Here is a 21,097-nt window from a genome sequence, read left to right as displayed (position 1 = left end):
ATAGATTTAATTGGGTCTGAGGCTACCAGATTTAGCAAAACAAAACAAAATATAACAGAACCAACATACCTAATTACATTTGAATTCTACTTAAAAAGTGAGTAATTTTGACATATGCATGCTCCTTGTAATATTTAGGGGATATGAAAAACTATTCATTATTTGTCTAATAATAAAATTTAACTAGACACTAGATATATTATACAGTCTTCATACTTGGGTACAAACACAATCTTTACACTGATTCTTTAAACATTTTTTACCTTACCCAGAAACTATAGTAGTACCTCTTTACCTGTACCTGCCATGGTTACCTTCAGAACTCTAAGGTATTTGAAACTGCAGATAGTGCCAAACCCTATATAAACCATGTTTTCCCCCCTATACTTTCTACATATGAATGATAAAATTTATCAATTAAGCAGAATAAGCTATTAACAATAATAATAAAATAGATTATAACATACTGCAATAAAATTACCATCATCCTTATTCTTGTGCTTTGAGGACCTTATTTAGTAAAATAAGATTTAATTGAACACAGCCATTGCAATACTATGACAGTTGATTGATAATTCAAATGGCTACAAAATGACTAATGGGTGTGTAGTATTTACAATGTAAATGCCCTGAATAAGGGATTCTTTATGTTCCAGGTGGACTGAACCAAAGGAGATGAAATTTTACTATGTGTAAAATAATACATAATTTTAAACCACTGAATTGTTTATTTCTAGTATTTTCTCTTTCATATTTTCAGATCATAATTGATCACCAGTCACTTACACTGTGGAAAGTAAAATCAGAAAAGGGGATACTACTATATTTGACTAATATAAGGAAAATATGTGAACAATTTTTTGTGGAACTTTATAAAGCAAGCTCAATTTTTTAAACTTTTCATTGAAATAGTGATTTTTAAAATGTTTCTTAAATTTAAAATCAAATTTTATTTTAAAAGTATTAAAATTTTAAAAAGCAAATATGTCTGAAGAAGTTAGGGGAATAGAGAATACTGTAAAGCCTTAAAATACTATTTAAAATTTTTTATTTAAAATGCTAAGTTTTTTTATGATGTATATTTAAGAATCATATTTTCATAGTTTAAAGATAGTACAAAAACTTATAAATTACAAATATTTTCTCAGTATTTTATTAATTTCATGTTGTATATTTTTTAACTATATAAATTTGATGAATCCTTTTCATTTCAGGATGAGATGCTGGTAATAGTAAAAGCTTATGCTTATTGCAGAACTAGCATTGCCTTAAGAGTAGTAATGAAATTTCTCCTGAGAAGTTTAAACTGATACTTTAAAAGAATAAATTCTATTAAAGTTCAACACCAATAAACTTTTAGAATGTAGATAAATCTTATTAAATCTTTATTACTTATTAAATTTTATTTATATTATCTTTAATTTTGCATATCTTCTTTATATGAATACAATTATTACATTCTGGCATACACAGAATTAAATTTTACCATTTTTTTTTGCCACCAACACAATCATCATAATAGAGTCTACTTCATGCATTTTAAAGATATGTAAATAAGAAAGTTGAATAATATTGTTAATTAAACATCGAGCCTAGAATAATATTATAAAAGCATATTTAGACTGAATGTTAATGAGAATACTTATACAATAAAGTTCTTTTTATCTTTCTACCAAAGAAGTTTATACATGAGTAAAATGAGATAGTAACATCCTCAAAAATAAATACATTTTATCTACAAATATTAAAGATATCTTTTATGATTATTTTGAGATACTTTTTTGCCCTTTTTAAAATATTTTTTGGATGCATGGACCTTTATTTTATTCATTTATTTATATGTGGTGCTGAGAATCGAACCCAGTGCCTCATACATGCTAGACAAGCGCTCTACCACTGAGCCACAGCCTCAGTCCCTTATTTTCCCTTTTATTTGTGACTCACTAGAGCCAGAAAATTTATGGAGTCACTTTTAAACATTTTTTTCCTTTGGAGAAGTATGGCATTGAATTGAAATTTTCCTTTTATGAATGTTTATAGCCAACATTCAAAGTAAAAAAAATCTGTGGAACTTATTGCTACTATTGTTCTATTAGTTTTTTTATATGAACTCTAAATATGTACAGTGCTCCTGTGATGTACAATTTTAAGTAGTAAAAAACTATTTTGCTTTTCTATTAGTACTATTTACCATATCATAGTACCATAGTTTTGTCACTACTGCGAAGAAGTTGTATGTTGTTCTGTATTTTATCTGAATAAATAAGCCATGAGGCATGGAGGTTTCTCTTTCCAGGCATATCATTAAGCTTTCTATACTATTTACTTTAGGGTCCTCAAGGACCTCAGGGTCCAGTTGGATTTCCTGGACCAAAAGGCCCTCCTGTATGTGTCATAATTTCCTTTTCTTTCTTTATTTTATAATGTTTTCACATTTTTTGAGAGTTGCAGTTTAAATTATGAGATGTAGATGTAATTAAATCCTTATAAAAGCAAAATTGAAAATAAAATGTAAAAGAATGTTTTCCATTTATGAATTCAAAGAATTTTAATGTAATTTAAATACCCCTTATTTTGCATTGTTTTAAATAATGTGAATATTATTTTGTCAATTACTTTTCTACAATATTTATTATTTAAATATTGTACAATAAATATTTTTAATTATTAAATATTTGGTCTATTGAAATTTCCCTGTTATCTTCCACTAGCAAATTACATCTTGCAAATGGAATTTTGCATCCATCTTCAATTATCACTTCCTAAACTTCTTCCAACATTCTGACACACTTATATCACATTGAGATTTATATGTTTTTATTATTTTTCGCTCTAGAATGCATTTTTTTAGAAAATGTAATCATAACATTTATTGACTTATATTCTTCTTATAAAATTTTGTTTATTATAATATTGTTTTGAATGTCATCATTAAATATTTTCCCAAAGTTAATTGAAATGCTTTATTTTTATATTTAAATATTAATGGGAACATAGTCCTGTTCAGTGGTTTTCTCTTTCTTTACCTTTTGTCCTCCTTTTCTCTCTTTCTCTTTCTTCCTTCCTTCCTTAATTTAGTTTCTTCATATACACTAGAATTACTTCACCCATCTGTCTAGTGCAATGGTTCTCAAAATGCTTGTTTGGGCCCAGCAGCAGCAGCTGCCCTTGGGATATTAGTAGAAATACAAAGTTTCACCTGATAGCCATATTTTAATTAGCCATACAGATAGTTCTGTTTCATAACAGTTTGTGAATCATTGTTCTAGCCTAGACTAGAAAATATCTTCCAAACTTTAGTGTGTATACAAATAAAATTGGTGAATCATTTATTTTGAAAAACCTTCTTGAATTAAAGGTTAACCATTTAGGTAATCACTTACTTTTTGCAATAATTTTAGACACTGCTTAAGAGTATCATTTTAACACTTAACAGTTCTGCTTTATGACCAGAAACATATCAGGTTATTATCTATATTATAGGATTAAAGTGGATTCACACACAGTTACTATTAATATATTGATATTTCCTGCACATAATGTCTTGCTCACTGAGTTGTGTTCCAAATGCAATATCATATGTGCAGTTTCACAGAAAAGTGAAAATGTGGTTTGTAAAGTGACTGTATATACACATTTTCAAAGGTAAGTCCAAAAGTATTCTGAAGCCATGTACATGGATCATTTAGCCAAAAGAAAAATCCACTTGAGACATATAGCCTTAACATTATTGTATTTCCTATGTTAGATATATTTATACATCATACTTATACATTTACATATTTGTTTACATTGTTGCAAGTTGTTTCCCCATGCAATATGATAATCTTATCAAAGAGAGCCATTGGACTCATTTTTCCTCAGAATTTTTCAGTTTGTTCTTTCACATGCCTTTTAGTTAAGTTTGGAGCCATTGATCATGCACTCATTTTATCTCTAAGAGGTATTAGAATTATAATAGATGCCTAGACTTTAGAAGCCCACAGTCTAGTTGGAGAGACATGGCACTATTAAGAAGCATTGCTGTCCCTGCTGAATAAAGTGCTTTGTGTACTGTTTACTATCCAGTGAAATATTAAAGTATGAACTAAAAATGCTTAACATGTTTCTGGTATAAAGTTTTATGAAATTTGGTAAAGAAATACCTTCATCTCTTTGACATAGAAAGAAGAAATTGATCCCAGTGGTTTGGGAGGCTGAGGCAGGAGTAAGTTCAAAACCAGCCTCAGCAACTTAGCAGCTAGGGTTGTGCTCAAAGGTTAAGCACCTCTGGGTTTAATCCTCAGTACCAAAGCAGGGGATAGAAAAAGAAAGAAAAAATTGAGGTGAGGGATAGAACCAGTCTCCTCCTACAGACTAATTACACACACACACACACACACACACACACACACACACACACTCACACAAAGACTGAGTGTTTGGAATGTTCTCTTTTGGTTCTTTTACTTTTATGTCATTTTTGCCATATTTGGAGAGTATACAGTTATCTCATTCAAGAAAAAGTTTAAATGATTAAAATTTGTAGCATCATTATTATGAGGAACATTTATATTTGTAGGAAAAATATCAAATCTAGTGTTCATGAGGGTGTTTTCTCACTGGATAGTTTAAAAACTATTTGGAAGGGTTTTTTCACAGTTTGACTTCCTGTATATACACACCTCCCATTAGATGAACTTGTTTCCTCCATCCTTCATTAACTAAATCAAAAAGGCAGCCTATTTGGATGGATAAAATTATGATTTATAAATAAACTATTTAGCAATTATTTGGCTTTATTTTATTGGGTAGTAGTGGAAAGCCATTATAGTTATTTAGGATTAATTGCCTAATATTAGAAGTACATACTTAAATCAAGAAAAGTGGTGATGATACTGATCCTATTGACCATTAACTCTGTTGCCTTAGACTGTCTAGAAACACCACTAAAAATCATGTTGCTTTCATTCCAGGATATCATCATTAAGAACTAAAATCACTGTTTTAAAGGATTATAATTTTTTAATGAACATTTCATCTCTATCAGCAAATATAGTGAGATATTTAACTTTAATATTTACAGATTTGTTAGAAATGTGTGTATGTTTTATACTGATTGCAAAGCTCAGCATTTAAGAAGTGTTTTAGTTTGATAGGGAAAGACCAGACTCAAATTTATTATTCTTTAACTGTCTTCCACTGCTTTTAGTAAATTTTTTATAATTATCTGAAACTGATATCATATTAATTCCATCTGTATCAAAATAGAGACAAAGTAGAAAAATTGTTTTTATTTGTTGTTTTGAAAACATGAACCTGGATGAAATCTTTTAGAATGAACTACCCATTTTGTGTTTCACTTCTAAACTGAGGGCAAAACATCATCTTATATTACTCATGACCTAGTGAGAAATGGAAACATATGTAATATGTTTTGATGAAAAAATGTTGAAGTGACATCTAAGAATGTTTGGGCCCTTGGAGCTCCAGTTTTGTTCCTTGGAGAGTTGTTTGCTTTAAGTACTTAGTTAATTGCTTCATCTATTTCTTCAGACATGACAAAGATTGCACCCATTAGAGAAAGCAATACCATGGCAGAGTTGCTCTCCAGTACTTCATAAGAATTTTGCTTCCAAGAGGGTTTTTAAGAAAACTGAATGGGAAAAAGTGGCCCTGATAATTTCCAGAATTGAGCATAGTACATTGTTTCCTTTACTTGAAGCGATTTTAGATGTAAAGTGCCTTTGTTTTTGTAAATTTCATTCCTTTTTCATTCCTGTCAGTTTGAAGTTTGGATCACCACTAGAGGACACTATCTTTCTCTATTATCCATGTTTCAATGCACAGGGAATTGGCTTACAAACACATCACACACACACACACACACACACACACACACACACACACAAATTGAAGAATAGTTTTATAAAAATAAAATTTTTTATTTTAATCATGTGGAAGAAAAAAAATAAAATTCAGATCTATGTAAACATTGTTTTAAAAAGATGCAATGAGATAAATTCACTTAATTGTAAAAGGTATAGAATAGAATTCTACATTTTTTTCTTTAGTCTCAGTTATAGCTATAGACTTATGTTAAAGAGATACATGCCATATATAAAACTGAACATCACCAAGTATAAAATCAATTAGAACATCAAAATATAATGTCCAGTGAAATATTAGTAAATTGTCTAACATAATTCTTCTAGTCTATAATTAAAGAAATATTTACTTCATGGGTATTTAAAACTTGTGATTTCAGGGTCCACCTGGGAAGGATGGGCTGCCAGGACACCCTGGGCAACATGGGGAGACTGTAAGTAACTGTTTCTGAGTGGAATTTTCAATCTTTAGTACCTCATTAGTTCATAGAAGCTACTTATTTTAACATTTAAATGACAAGCTTGAGAACAATGCAGGAATGAATTCCATTAGACCTTTTATTTAAACATGAATAAATACATAAATAGACCAATGTTTGTACCTAAACAAATATCCTTGAAAAAACTGTTATGTTAATTTATTTAATCGATCTTATTGTTAATAATGGTACTTTAATAATGAGTTGATGGACAAGAACCCGTTATTCTTTGGATGCTTTCATGATATCCTCACACATTACTGTAAGTCATGCACATAACAGAAAGTTCTTCTTTCCAGAACTAGAGAGTGAATTCTGCTGATGTTACAACCATAAGGGTATAAGTGGTATGGAACTATTTCAAATGCTTCCTCTCTTGTTGAGTAGGGAAATGTAGATTGAAAAAAGTAATTTTGTATTATTTAGAAATGGAGAAATATAACGTTAAACAAATTAACTGAATAATCCATCTTATATATGATGATGATTGGGCACAGGAGAAATTGTTAACTCCTCGATGGCTTAATAATTCTCATGGGTTAGTGATTTATTTTATCACTGTTATGAAACTACATATCTGAATGTACCAATGGTTTGTTATTCTAGTCAGAAATCCTCAAGGTTTGGCATATATCCTTGGAACATATTCTTGTTTCTTAATATTGGTTAATTTTATCCAGATTTCTTGAGAAAACCACAACATAGACTATCTTTGACTGCATGGTTAAAAAATCACTTCAAGGCTTTCTGCCAACATGAAGACATATTTGGAATTGCATAGCCATATGTGTTAACAAATCTTAAAATATTATTAATTTTCTGCCATGGGAGAAACAGTCTGTCAGCAGCAACCCAATTCCTGTCTCACTCTCCAAGTGACAATTCTTAGTTTAACAGCTTCCTAATTTTATCCAGGCTAGAAATTTCAAAGTCTGGACTTTCCAAAGCTGAATCAAAATGATTTATAGTGGGACCAAAAAATAAAATTGTTTGAGTTTCCTCTTGGGAATGATATCTCCATGATGAGGAAAATATAGATTCTCTAAATAAGAATCCACAGTGAAATTTACACTCAAATTCCCACACAACATTCCCACTTAAATCTTGCATCCAGTCATTTTAACCATCACATTATTTCTTGGGAATAACAGGAATATTTTTGAAATTGCTTTTGAGGAAGGAATACCTAGAGCATTACCATTTTAAAATCACTTTGTCTTCAATTTAGTCAAGAGCTTCTGCTTTTCTCTGAAATAACTATGTCATATATAACATCTGAATTTAAACAAAGAAGAAAAGAGCATATTAACTAATGCCTCTAGGAAGAATCCTTCTCTCTAGTAGTTTCTCATAGACAAAGGCCAGGATTATTTTTGGGAAATTATATTTCTGATTTCACAACCTCTTTTCATAGAAGAGTGAATCACCCTATGGCCAGGAACTGTTCTTTCTCACTTTATTTTGCTGCCTAGAATTCAAAAGATTTCTTTGCATAAGATCAGAATCTAGACTGGATAGGATTTGTATATATGTGTTATCTTATTTCAAAGAGGAAATTATTTCATTATTTTTTAGCTTCTTCCACATTCATAAATTCAATATTCATTTTGATGCCTTACATTTTCAACCTTTTTCAAGTCTCCAGGAAAAATCAGAAACAGCTCCTATTATAGTGAAATATCCCAAATCTGTCTCGGTGACACTGCTAAATCCAGGATTGATGCCAAAATTAATAAAGTCCCTTAGAGATTATTAGAATAGGAATTACATTTTGGTTGGGTCTTAGATATTCCAAGCTACCCATGAATATATCAAATTAATTTCTGTTTTTAAGGACTTTAAAAGGGCATCATTTATTCTAAAATTAAAAAGTAAGTTTAGTTTTCTTACATAAAAATATCAGACAAGCAAACCCCATTCTGATCTGTAAGAATTCTCCTGTGTGTAGTTTTTCTGTACAATCTCTGGTGTAAATTTATCAGATACTTGCAAATGCAATAAATGTCTTGAATAAGCAGACATATGGGCAGTGCTCTCTTCCAGCTCCTCCAAAATCCATCACTTCCACAATTGGGCTAGCAGCCAAGCTTTTCTCTTTCCCCTTAGGATGCATGAGTGCAAATGTGGAATGTAAATTTTTCATAGACTTTCCTCAATGAAATATTGATATTTAATCGATTAATTTTAATCAATTGTTAAATACACTTTTTGCTCTCACATTCACTAAGGAAAAAGATTTTAATATTTTTTAAGTTCAGAAAAGCATTTGCTCCTTCAAGTCAAACTTGAAGGGGAAGGGTAATCCAAACAAAGGGAACAGGTCATGCAAATGTATGATTCAGATACAGGTGAGAGGATTAGTGTGGGTCGAACCTAGAACACATTTTCAAAGCAAAAGGTGTGACTGGAGTAGCAACAAGTTTAAGATTGTGCTGAACTTTGTCATCAATATTACTTGACATATGTTCAGCAATGAGTTGATTAGATTTGCTTATGTGAGATAGTGATTCTGGCTAAAATTAGATAAATGAGTGAACCTGATTTGAAAAACTGCAATCATCAAAGAAAGAGATGTTTGCAGTTGAATAACACAAGTCTACTGGGACATGAGAGAAGCTCAATGTTGAGAGTCTCTTAGGTGACACTCTAGGTTTAAATGACTGAGTCTGATAGCTGCAGGAAAGTGTGTGAACAGAAGATACTTCATTAATAAAGAAACAAAAGAAATAAAGAAAACCACAACTCAGAGAAGGTACTTCCATGAGCACCATGTTGGAAATGTTGGAGACAGAACCACATACAATTGGAATGACCAATAGGCCCTTATTGAGAAAGTGTCAGGGTTTAACATAGATGAGTGTTTTAGAAATAGTTTGGAGCAGGTGGAAGAATGAATCATCATAGAGGTAAGAAATGTAGTCATGGAGGTTGTTGACAAAATCCAGGAGAAGTGTACATATTCATACCCACATATATTGTGCACATGTATATATGTGTTTATTATGTGTGTGTGTATATAAAATCTGAAAATATGATGACAGATTTCCAAACTTCCCAGTTGCTAAAAAGTTAAAATTAAGCAAAATGCTATTTTGACTATAAAATTCTAAATAAATTCTGTGATAATTTCATGCAGGATTAGTGGGTTTGGCTATTTAGAATGATAGCTCAAGTGGAACCCTGATAGTCTTAAGAATTATAGAGTTTTATGAGACTGGGGTTGTGGCTCAGTGGTAGAGCACTTGCCTCCCACATGTGAGATCCTCAGCACCACATAAAAGTAAATAAATAAAATAAAGGTATTATGTCCAACTACAACCAAAAAGTAAATATTAAAAAAAGAATTATAGAGTTTTATGTTTCCCTTCTGATATAAATTATAATAATTATAAGTTTAGATTTCTTTTACTTATAGAATTTTGCTATTACAAATAATTCAATCATAATTACCTGGAAGGTTGTGCTACAAATGTGGACTACTAGCTTCTTTTCTTGCTAATTTTATTATTTCCAGTTTTATTACATGTTACAGTGAACAAAACTTTTGTAAACACTGTTCACTTTATTTAATTTTATTCTTTGGAATGTTTTCCTCCTAGTTTTTTCTATCTGTTCTCTTAACTGTTAAATGTAACCTTACTCACATGAGAAAGCACTTTGTCTATCATAATGCAATTATACAGAATGAATAATCCACAAGTCTAGAGAAATGTAGGTACCAAAATAAATTCCCCAAAGCTTGATTTAATAAAGGCATTCTGTTCACATCAACCAGATTCTATTTTAATGATTGCATTATTTGCAAGGTGTATTTATAACAATATTCTTTTGGGTTTTTAGAAAGAACATTTGTAAAAAGATGAAATGATTACTCATCATGCAAAGTATTCTCTTGTATATGTAAAACATGTATTTTTGTATCCTTTTATATTTTATGAGATTTTTGGAATGCATTAAAAAGAAATATATGTAGATCACTGACTAAAGATTTATCTATGCATAGAGAATCAGTGGACTGTTTTAAAGAATGTCTAAATCATCATTTATTTCATCCATAAACATTGCTATGTTAACATTCTGTATGTTGTTTGACCTGGTAGAACATGGCTAAGAATACATTTGTGCTCCAGCTTAATCATACTGCCTTATATTTTAGTATATTGAAAATAATTATTGCATTACAATGTGAAGCAATGAAGATAGCAAATTTTGGATTTTTAAAAGAACTGGAATATGTTAACTCAGATTTAAGCACTTGAGGTATTTTTAGCCAATAGTTGACTTTCTTTTAATAGTTATTCAATTGTCAAATTTTAATTTGTGCTTTGTCCTTTGCATAGTTTTTACAGATAATACTTTGTTTCTTTAGGGATTTCAAGGCAAGACTGGCCCCCCTGGGCCAGGAGGTGTTGTTGGACCACAGGTATGTTCCTTTATTTTGCTAATGAGATATATTTTTATGTTTATCTTTTCACCTTAATAAGTTGTGTAACATGGATCCATGTTATTATGATTCCAAATGTTTTATTTTTAAATTTCAGATCACATTTAAGTATCTGAAGATTACCAACATCAAATGATATTTAGCAAATAACTGCTTAATTGAAGCAGGTTCTCATTTGCCTGTATCAATAAAAGAGAAGAATATATAATGAAAGTGTATCAGAAATTCACAATGAGTTTAACACTAAAGCCTGACCATGGCACCATCTATATTTCATGAACCCCAAATTCTTTCTAAAGAGTTTGTCCATTTAGAATTTAAAATTACAAAATGACTTCAGGCCTTTGAGTATTAATTAGGCCTAGAAGAATATGATAAAGCTCAGAATTCAACAATATTTATAAATTTTAATATTTCTAACTTATTGCATGTTTTTAAGGGGTTTTGTCATCATAACAACAGTTATTCATATCAGGAATAAGTGTTATTTTGTTTTCTTGAGCATTTGTAAAATATTGGTTAAGACAAGAATCTCTCTGGGGGCTGGGGATGTGGCTCAAGCAGTAGCGCGCTTGCCTGGCATGCGTGCGGCCCGGGTTTGATCCTCAGCACCACATACAAAGAAAGATGTTGTGTCCGCCGATAACTAAAAAATAAATATTAAAATTCTCTCTCTCTCTCTCCCTTTCTCACTCTCTCTTTAAAAAAAAAGAATCTCTCTCAAGACAGGTAGCAGACAACTAAAATATTAGAGAAATATCCTGAATTATGGTATCACAGAGCTGCATATAATAATTAGTGTGCATAAAAAATAAAATTGTTATCCTTTCCCAAAACATATGGACTGGACAGAACACTTTTAGTTTACTCAGCAGGAATTTTACCCCTGGTAATAGCAAGTTACAGTAAAGCAAGATCAGTTGGAGAAATGTTTTAATTATTTAATTTTTTTACTCTTTTTCCTATTAATAATTTGTTCTTAGAACTTTGTAACTCATGTATTCACACATACACTAACATGCACATCCATAAATATGCATCCCTCCCCAGAGAAACAAAAACTACACTCCTTTTCTAAGAATTTGTGTGGCAAAAGCAAAAATGAAGAATTATTGGATTTCTTAATAATTTTATTTCAGAGAATAATTTCAAACCTAAGGGAAAATTTTAACTCTTGATTCTTTTTCCAAGGAAATACAGCATGCATGTCATCATGCATTTTTTTGGTGTGTGTGTGTGTGTGTGTGTGTGTGTACTCAAGGGTTCTTTTTAAAGATCTTCAGTTTTAATTATATATATACAGTGAAATCTATTTTTTAGGAAATACTTTTATATATGAATAAGTATATAAGTAATACAAATATATTTCAGTGTATACCATACATAGCAAGAGTATACATATATTAAGTATATATTGCATATTATATACATTAATCAATAATTTGAAAGCTTCCTCTGAAAATACTTTTACTTTCTGTTTCAAAAAACTTCATAACCATTTTTTTTCAAAAAAAGAAAGAATAACTAGAGCATAATTCCTATTATACTCAATATCTCTGAGGAGAAACTGAATTAGTCTATCTAGAATGTAAACATGTTGGGTGTCTTAACTGAATATTCAGGAACTGATACCTTTTGAAAATGTATCCCTGCCCAATGCAGACATCTACAATTCTGGGACCTGACTTGTTTTTTTTCCTCCTACTTTATGTTAAGGCATAAAAGTAGCAGGTATTTTATTGAGTATACATCTTCATTGTTATATTTTTCCTATTATGAATGGAAATCCAACTATTTTAAAGACAATCTTAATTCCCACAGTGGCACATGCCTATAATCCCAGTGACTCAGGAAGCTGAGGCAGGAGGATCACAAGTTGAAAGCCAGCCTCAGTAACTTAGTAAGAAATGTCTCAAAATAAAAAAATAAAAAGGGTTTGCAATATGACTCCATGGTTAAATACCCCTGGGTTCAATGCCTGGTACCAAATAAATAAATCAATAAATAATTGAACTCCCTGTTTTAAATGTAACTATATTTTCATGTTAGAATAAAGGGAGTGAAGTAATGGAAGAAATAGTTCATCTTTTTTTGTATAAATCTCTGCCCATTTTTGTCTCACTGATATAGCTATTTAATTAGTAACAATTTCATATCATTTTCTTGTGAATCCTGGCATTTGGATAAAAAATTATCTTTGGGAGAAAAACTTTTGCATGATAATAGTTGAAGACTTCCAGTTATTACATAAAGAAATATAAATCTAGAAACGTGTGCCAATATTTGGGGCACATGTGTTCTTTATACAAGACCAAAGGTTAAAAATATGTTGCATTTTTAGAAAAATAACAAGGAATGTTATTCCAAAGCAACTTCAGTAACACATTTCACTGTATAACAACCTTAACATTTGGAATTTTCCTCTTTATATATCTTCAACTTAAATCCTTCATCTTGCTGTTTATTCTAAGTGAACATAGAGACCAGCTGGTCACCATTCCTTGTTTATACTTGATAGCTTGTTACACTCTAGGACCACAAATGGTACCAGTCAGGGGACATATTAATGACCTGACATTTTTCATTTTGGCATTTGCTGCAATTTAAGGGACCTGGCTATTTGTTATACCTTTGGCCTAAAGGAACTTCTGGCCCAAACTCACTGCTTTCAGGGGCCCCCTGCCACATTCCTTAGACTTTTTCAAATGAATATAAATTAGAAATAGAGAGGTCTCCAGTGCATGGAAATTCTGAAGAGAACTACTTGAGTTTTTGAGTTCCCAGGGTCTAGGCTTATTATCAAGTAGTGATTCAGTAGAGTACCTATCAATATATCACCAATGTCTCTTTATTGTTAAACTGATTTAACACCTTATATAAAAAGGGAAATGGCATGAAACTTTTTTTTTGGTACTGGGGATTTAATCAAGGGCATTTGATCACTGAGCCACATTCCCAGCCCTATTTTGTATTTTTATTTGGAGACAGGATCTCACTGATTTGCTTGCCATTGCTAAGGCTGGCTTTGAACTCAAATCCTCCTGCTTCAGTCTCCCAAGCTGCTGGGATTACAGGTGTGTACCATCATACCTGGCTTCCAAAACAGTTTTTAACAATACTTGGACTGCCCTTACACTGAAGCAATTCTAGTATTAAACAAGGAAAATATCTTTTTAGACTTTGTGTATTTTTTTTCTTTTGTACCCTTGGATATCCTAACCACGATTGCAAGAAATCATTTCAGACTTTTGTCAGATATGTCACTGTCAGTGTTTGATAAGAAGTGCTTTTTAGAACAGCATGAAAATAAAGGAAAAGGATAAACTTTTGTAAAAGGGAGTAAGATATGTTTTGAGTATGCATTATATTGATCAAAAATTAAAAGAGCAAACTAATGTGGTTTTGCTTATCTAATTCAGGGACCAACAGGTGAGACTGGTCCCATAGGTGAACGTGGGCACCCTGGCCCTCCTGGTCCTCCTGGTGAGCAAGGTCTTCCTGGTGCTGCAGGAAAAGAAGGTGCAAAGGTATGACATCCTTAAGGACTTTTCTTAGCTCCAAGCATTCATTTGCTTTTAACTGTACTGCTTACCACTTCTCCAGAGAGTCTCTCTATTTTGTTAGTATTTAAATTAATGTCAGAAAAACATGTCAGGAAGATATTTAGTATAAGGTTATTATACTTGAAGATATTACTGAATAATGGCACAATTAGCTCATTGACCATAAAACTATTGATTTATACATATAAATCCTTAAATAGAGGTATTGTTATTTCATTTTAATGTACAGGACATTCCACACAAAATTTTCATTATTAAGTAATTTTTAAGCTTTCCTGAGAGCAGGTTGGAGGTAACTACAATTTTGTTCATACAAACATGTGTAGAAATTACTCTTTATTGATGGATTTATATTATCTTCTTTAGGGTGATCCAGGACCTCAAGGGATCTCAGGGAAAGATGCACCAGCAGGATTACGTGGATTCCCAGGTGAACAAGGTCTTCCTGGAGCTCAGGTATGATCAACATATAAATATGTGTGTGAATGGAAGTGCTTATTACAAGCATTTTTTTTCAGAGCTTAAATAGAATCCTGAGTATTTAAGACAACATATGTAAACATAAGCATTTGATTATCGTTGTATATATGTATATATGTTTGTATCAAAAAATACTTTCTGACTTTCTCATTTTATCAATCATACATCTCCTTCCATTTATATTTAGTTCACATTGATTCATTTTCTTTGATTTTACACTTCTCCCAGGGTGCACCTGGACTGAAAGGAGGAGAAGGTCCCCAGGGCCCACCTGGTCCAGTTGTAAGTATGATGATAATCCATAGCTACGCTATCTATGATTGCAAATCACAACTATTCTTTCATTACTCTCCTGCTGTGATCTCACAGGGTGTAGGAGAGAAAATAAACACATGCCAATCAAATCAGTCAATGCCTGGTTTCTACTAATTGCATGCGCTAATGAGGACAGAAACAGAAGGGTTTAGATGATTGGAAAATATTTGCTTCTGCTTCTACTTCTGTCCAGAGATATAAAGAGCTATTTTGCTTCTTACTATTAGCAAAGAAATAAATCATAATTATGAAGAATAGAAACTCATGGTCATGGAAACCATGGAGAAGCTATAATTTGAATTCTTTTTACTCCATCTCTTTTCCTCTCATTTTAAAATTAATCATAAAATAAGATTGAATTGCTTATATATTATATTCAGTCATCATTTGCTACAAAACAGGCTTAATTTGAGATTCTAAGTACTTCATAAGTCTCATATTTTGTTGGTGATATAAATAAACCCCATAAACATGAAAAATACATGCCATTTTATATATGATACATATCGATTTAGTCAATTTAACATTATGAAATAATTGGCAAATGAGTAAACATCAGATTTTTAATCTCTTTTTTCTGATGATCATATGTCTAAATAAACTCCTTTGAGAACCATTGAATACAGTATTCATGTTTTTCCTCGAATTCAATTTGATTCCTGTCTGTACTCTGAAAAGCCACTGTAACAGACCAAAGGCAATATTTGGTGGCCTTTTCTCAATCTCCATCTTTTTTCATCAGCCTGATTAGTGGAAAGTTGCTTTAAATCCCTTCTTAACTACCATCCGCAGCATGTTGAAGTCATATTAGTTCCACTTCCAAATGTTTCTTTATCCCTTTTCTTCATTTCCATCACCATACTCTGTTCAGATTCCTTTCGTTTCCTCCTTGTCTTGCAATGTATTTCTTCTTGACTCCATTTTCCTTCACTCATCAGTCAGTTTTTAAGATCAGTTATAAATTTTAGTTTAATGCACCTCCTTACCCATGCCATTCCTTTGCTTATACCTTTCTCATGACTCTACACTGTGCCTTGAGAAATCAAACTCCTCATGGCTACTGGGTCATCTTTCCAATTTGATTCTAATCACCGTAGCCTATTTTTTCCCCTAATTCTTCCCCTTTAAGTCTACCCAGTCTAAGGTACTGAACATCTTCTTGTTCCCCAAACCACCTTGATCTTTTCTACTTTGAGAGAGTATAATTTATACTCTCATGTTCTTCTAGGAAACTGCATTTTTTCTTTCTCCTTGGAAAAATTGCAATTATTCATAGATGTAGAAATTTCTATGGATCATTTATTAGTGAAACTCCCCCTGCCTCAGAGTTCTGACTTCTGTTTTATAAATTATATTGGAATATCATCAGTTGCCTCTTTTATTACTCTGTGAATTCCCTGTATTACTTTGGTTATGTTCACAGTACATCACCTGGCACACAGAAATCATTCCATACCTTTCAATTTAATTATCATAAAGCCTGATATAGGAGTAAAGTCTGTATTCCATAACTAATACTGAGAACACAGCAAGCATAACACTTTTTTAGGGTGATTGACATTATTCTTAGACCTGAAGATCTATAAATCATTCAAATTGGTGAAGATTTTTTAAGGAAAAATAATATATTTCAATGAATATATTTGACTTTCCATGAAATTTATAAAATCCTATGTATAAGATTGTTTTACATCTCTCACAATTTAGTGGTGGTAATGTTATCAAGAAAAATAGTTGAATAAGACAAAAGTTTTTATTTGGACATAAAATCTTCAATAACTCTAGTAGAATGCAATCCATTTAATCAGACTTTCAGGTTATAAGATCATCTTATTTTAGGCATAAATTTTTTTTAAAATCAATGATCATTGTTCCATTGAAGTCTGAATTATAACTATAAGAATTGTTTTAAAATATTTTTTTAGGACTCATGCAAATAAGCGTTTTCAGGTTTTCAGAGCAACTGAAACCAATATATATGTATGGTGCATAATAAACCCTCTGGACATATAGTTTACAGAATATTTATTAGAAATTGTCCAGTTAAATATAGAACAACATATAATATAAAAGTTAATGTGCTGTTTATTTAGTTGCCTTCAACAAATACTTACATAAAAATTACTAAATACTTTTTTCTATACAATTAAAAACCACAAAAGATGTCACTTGACTCAAAATATGATAAATGGTTTTGAAGAAAAAAAGTCCCACTAAAGATTAAACAGCACTATCAATTGATTGGTGATTAAAAGCCTAATGACATACAAACAATAGATATTAATTCTATGGGGGGAGGGAGAGAAGAGAAATCAGTGGAAAGGCCCTTCAACTTGGCTTTACAAACAAAGCACAGGAGACTACAAAAACATAAGAGAGAACACATGAGGAAAGGGATAGAGTGTTTGAGGTCGTATCTAGTTTAACTAAAGTAGGGTAAGCTTTGGGAAGAAGAAGTAAAATTTTTTTCAATTCTTGCTGGGAACTAAGTACTTAGCTAAATATTTTGCATCATGTAAAGCTAAAGCAGAAATAAAATATGGTATATGATTGTTGAAGCTCTAATATGGTAAGTGGGAGTTAATTTGAAGACTTGACATCTTTGGAGCAAGTGGATTAAATAAATAAATAATGAATAAATAAAATATTAGGAAAACAAGCTTTTCCCTTAGTGTAAAATATACAATGAAGATGGGAAAGGCTAGATGGTTGTAAACATTCAGGGGCTAATTTATAATACTATAGTGAGCCCTTGACCAGGCAAGTGGGGAGTCACAGCACTGTGCAGATGTCAACACAGGAAGGCAGAGTAACAGCACTTTTTTTTTTTTTAATTTTGGACATGGGCAGTGAGGAAAGACAAAAACCGAATGATAATGTCAGGCTTGTGTTTTTGAGGGAATGACAGTTTAATGTTGCCTTCCAAACCTAGAACCATTTTGCTTCATCTGTATCAACAACAAAGGGAAAATTCATACATAAAAATTTAAAACCTCATGGAAGTCACAAAAAATGTTTAAAGGTTTTTATCCTTTATTAGTAGAAATGTTTCTCAAATACTCACTTTGACTTAATCTTGAATAACTACTTATTCTGACAGTAAATTTTCATCCGATTTTTCAAGCATAAACCAATTAAAGCTATTCCCCAATTGTTGGAGGAGGATGCACTGAAAAGAGAGGCAACCTTCACGGGAATGGGTTTCCAAAACTGTGGCTATGATCACAGTAAAAAATGGAGGAGGGACTCAAGTTGAGGATTCCAGCCTGTAACAAGTGCCAAACAAGCCTCCATTGGCTTCAGTTATAGCAGTCATTCAGTCATGTGCATGTGGAAGTAGACTTTGAAAAAAAATTTATTCCAACTGACAGAGATTAAAGCAAAGCAAAGCGGAGCAACAACAACAACAATAACAACAAAAATTGGTCTTCTAGATGCAAACTCTAACCTATCTAGAAAATTTTTTTGTTAATTATCATTTTATAAGATTTGATAATGTGTGGTTTTATTTAAAATGAAGGAATCAGGAATGATGATTTTTCTTGGCAAGAAAAGTAACAAGTTCTGTATTGTGATGTTAATCAAAAAGATAACAGTGGAATAGTAGAGGGAAATGTCTGATCTGTTGGGGACAGATCTAAAATTATAAGTCTTAATAGGAAAACAGCATAGGAATATTCTATAGAACTCCTTTGTTTTATAATGGGTAGGTCTGATTTTATATCAATCTCACATTAACTTTACTTTGGGATATTGGCCAAGTAATTGTAAGTACAGAAGAAATGCACAGAAACAGAGAATGTTGGAGATTTAGCAGTTACTCACATTAGGGGAAAGAAAATTAAAAATTGAAGAATTGTCTAAGGAAAAGAATGTGAGTAAAGAAGAAATGGGAAATAAAAAGGAAATAGAAAAAGAAAATAAAATATTATTGAGAGTGCATTCTTCCAACCCTTGTTTTGGGTACTATATATTCATTATATTCTTGAAAATTGACATGGTCATATTATTGCATTTCATTATTAAGGCAAATAATCTTAGACTTAGAGAAGATAATTAGATTGTATAAGTTTAAAGTCCTTTATCTGCAGATGAAATTCATGATAGCTCATTACATAAATTCCTTTCTAGATATGTAGATCTCTCACTCTGTAACATCTCTTAACTAAATTTCCCCCTCTCTTTTCCTTCCTCCCTCCTTTTTGATTACATTTTTCCAAGTTGTCCTGACATTTCTGTACCCTTTTTATTTATTTTTATTTTTATTTTTTTGGTATCAGGGATTGAACTCAGAGATACTTGGCCACTGAGCCACATCCCCAGCCCTATTTTTTATTTTATTTAGAGACAGGATCGCACTGAGTTGCTTAGTGCCTTGCAGTTGATGAGGTTGGCTTTGAAATTGTGATCCTCCTGTCTTAGCCTCCCAAGCCACTGGGATTACAGGCGTGTGCCATCACACCCGACTTCCATACCCTTGTGAACAATTTTGTCTAAAATAAGAGTCAGAAGAGCTAATATTCCAGATAACTCTGCTTTAATACTCTTACAGTTTCCCTGTAACCCATTGACTGTTTGAATGATCAAAGACTAAACTGTTTAAACTATCATAGCAAAGGTTGAGTCCCTAATGATTATAGATGTTTTTCATGTGTCACAACCATGCACCCTAAACTCTGTATCCTATCTATGTTTTCTAATCCATAGAAAGTGAATACAATATTTGTAATCATCCATCTATCTCTGTGTCCATCTGTTTATTCACCTATGAATATATTTTGCACCTGTTCTCTTTATTCATAATTCATTCAGAAATAAACAGAGACCAGAGAATTTGCATCACACTGTTATCACATTCTCTCACACTGGGCTTACTAAGCTCTGCCTGGTCTACATGGAATGCCATCGTCTTGTGTTCAGAAAGAAGGTGAAGCATAAAGACATGCCTAAAGACATGTCTAAAGAATATGCTTGAGAATATGGGAGATTGCTTTAGACAGGATCCTATCTGTAAATATCCTCAGAAGAAATCTCTTGATAATCATAACTTTAAAAGTATTCATTTTAAGTCTGCTTTTATAGAATTATTTTATTTTTGTGTGGTTTCTTGTATAACTATTTTTCTTTCAGTTGTTATGAATTGTGAAATGCAGAATTTCCTTCTTCCTTTGGCTTGCAAAAATCATGGAGTCAAAATTAAATCTCAATAGGGAAGATGATGCCTTATTATCATTTTTCTAATCTTTTGAAATACTTATTATAAAAAGTACAAATTGTGTACATATTTTAATATTATTTATTATGTTTTATTTTTATTATTTTTTAACTTCTGGATAAGATCCATTAAATTGACTTTATAACTCATCAATGGATCATGGCCTACAGAGGGAAAATCGCTTGTCTGTAGGCATGTTTAGATTGTTAATATTTTTAGCTTCATATAAAGCCAATAAAATGTTATTTGCTTACCTGTCTTTCATGCTTACCTGTTTTTTACTTATATTCTCTAATATATTATGTATTCTCTGTAAACTACTATAATTTTTTTTCTTATGGAATGACAATATATCTGAATATACCATCTATTAAGATGAAGTTATACAGACTTTTCCTACAAAGAACTTATGTTTTACTGAGGATGACAGATAAGAAAAAAAGTAATAAGTATTAAGTGATAAACTAAAAGGCCAGAGAGACAAAATTGAAAATAATGCTTTTTGTCTAAAAGAATTATGTTGGAATTGGAGCTATAAATAAAAAAAAAAAGTTTTATCTATGAAAAATAATTTTTGTGTGTGCTGAATTTAGTCTTGAAGTTCTCATTGCTGTTTTGGTCCTGTTAGGAAAGAACAGGTATTTTAAGACTATGATTTTCTAAAAGATTTTGCTACTAGGAGTAAATGTATATTGAGAAACAGTTCATAGTTCTTGCACTTAAAAAAAAATTAC

General features: G+C 31.4%; 1 protein-coding gene across 1 annotated transcript in view; it reads left to right on the top strand.

Annotated features, from left to right (window-relative positions):
- The window catches only part of LOC143640173 (uncharacterized), an 83,018-nt gene that overhangs the window by 2,019 nt on the left and 59,902 nt on the right, over positions 1-21,097 (top strand). Inside the window, 6 exon segments of the mRNA XM_077108073.1 lie at positions 2,332-2,385; positions 6,248-6,301; positions 10,716-10,769; positions 14,210-14,317; positions 14,720-14,809; positions 15,062-15,115. Coding sequence (XP_076964188.1) covers positions 2,332-2,385; positions 6,248-6,301; positions 10,716-10,769; positions 14,210-14,317; positions 14,720-14,809; positions 15,062-15,115 — 414 coding nt within the window.

The sequence above is a fragment of the Callospermophilus lateralis genome, unplaced genomic scaffold (genome assembly GCF_048772815.1).
Source record: "Callospermophilus lateralis isolate mCalLat2 unplaced genomic scaffold, mCalLat2.hap1 Scaffold_130, whole genome shotgun sequence".
Lineage (NCBI taxonomy): Eukaryota > Metazoa > Chordata > Mammalia > Rodentia > Sciuridae > Callospermophilus > Callospermophilus lateralis.
The sequence above is the reverse complement of the archived record's forward strand: the minus strand, read 5'-3'. Positions and strand labels throughout refer to the sequence as shown.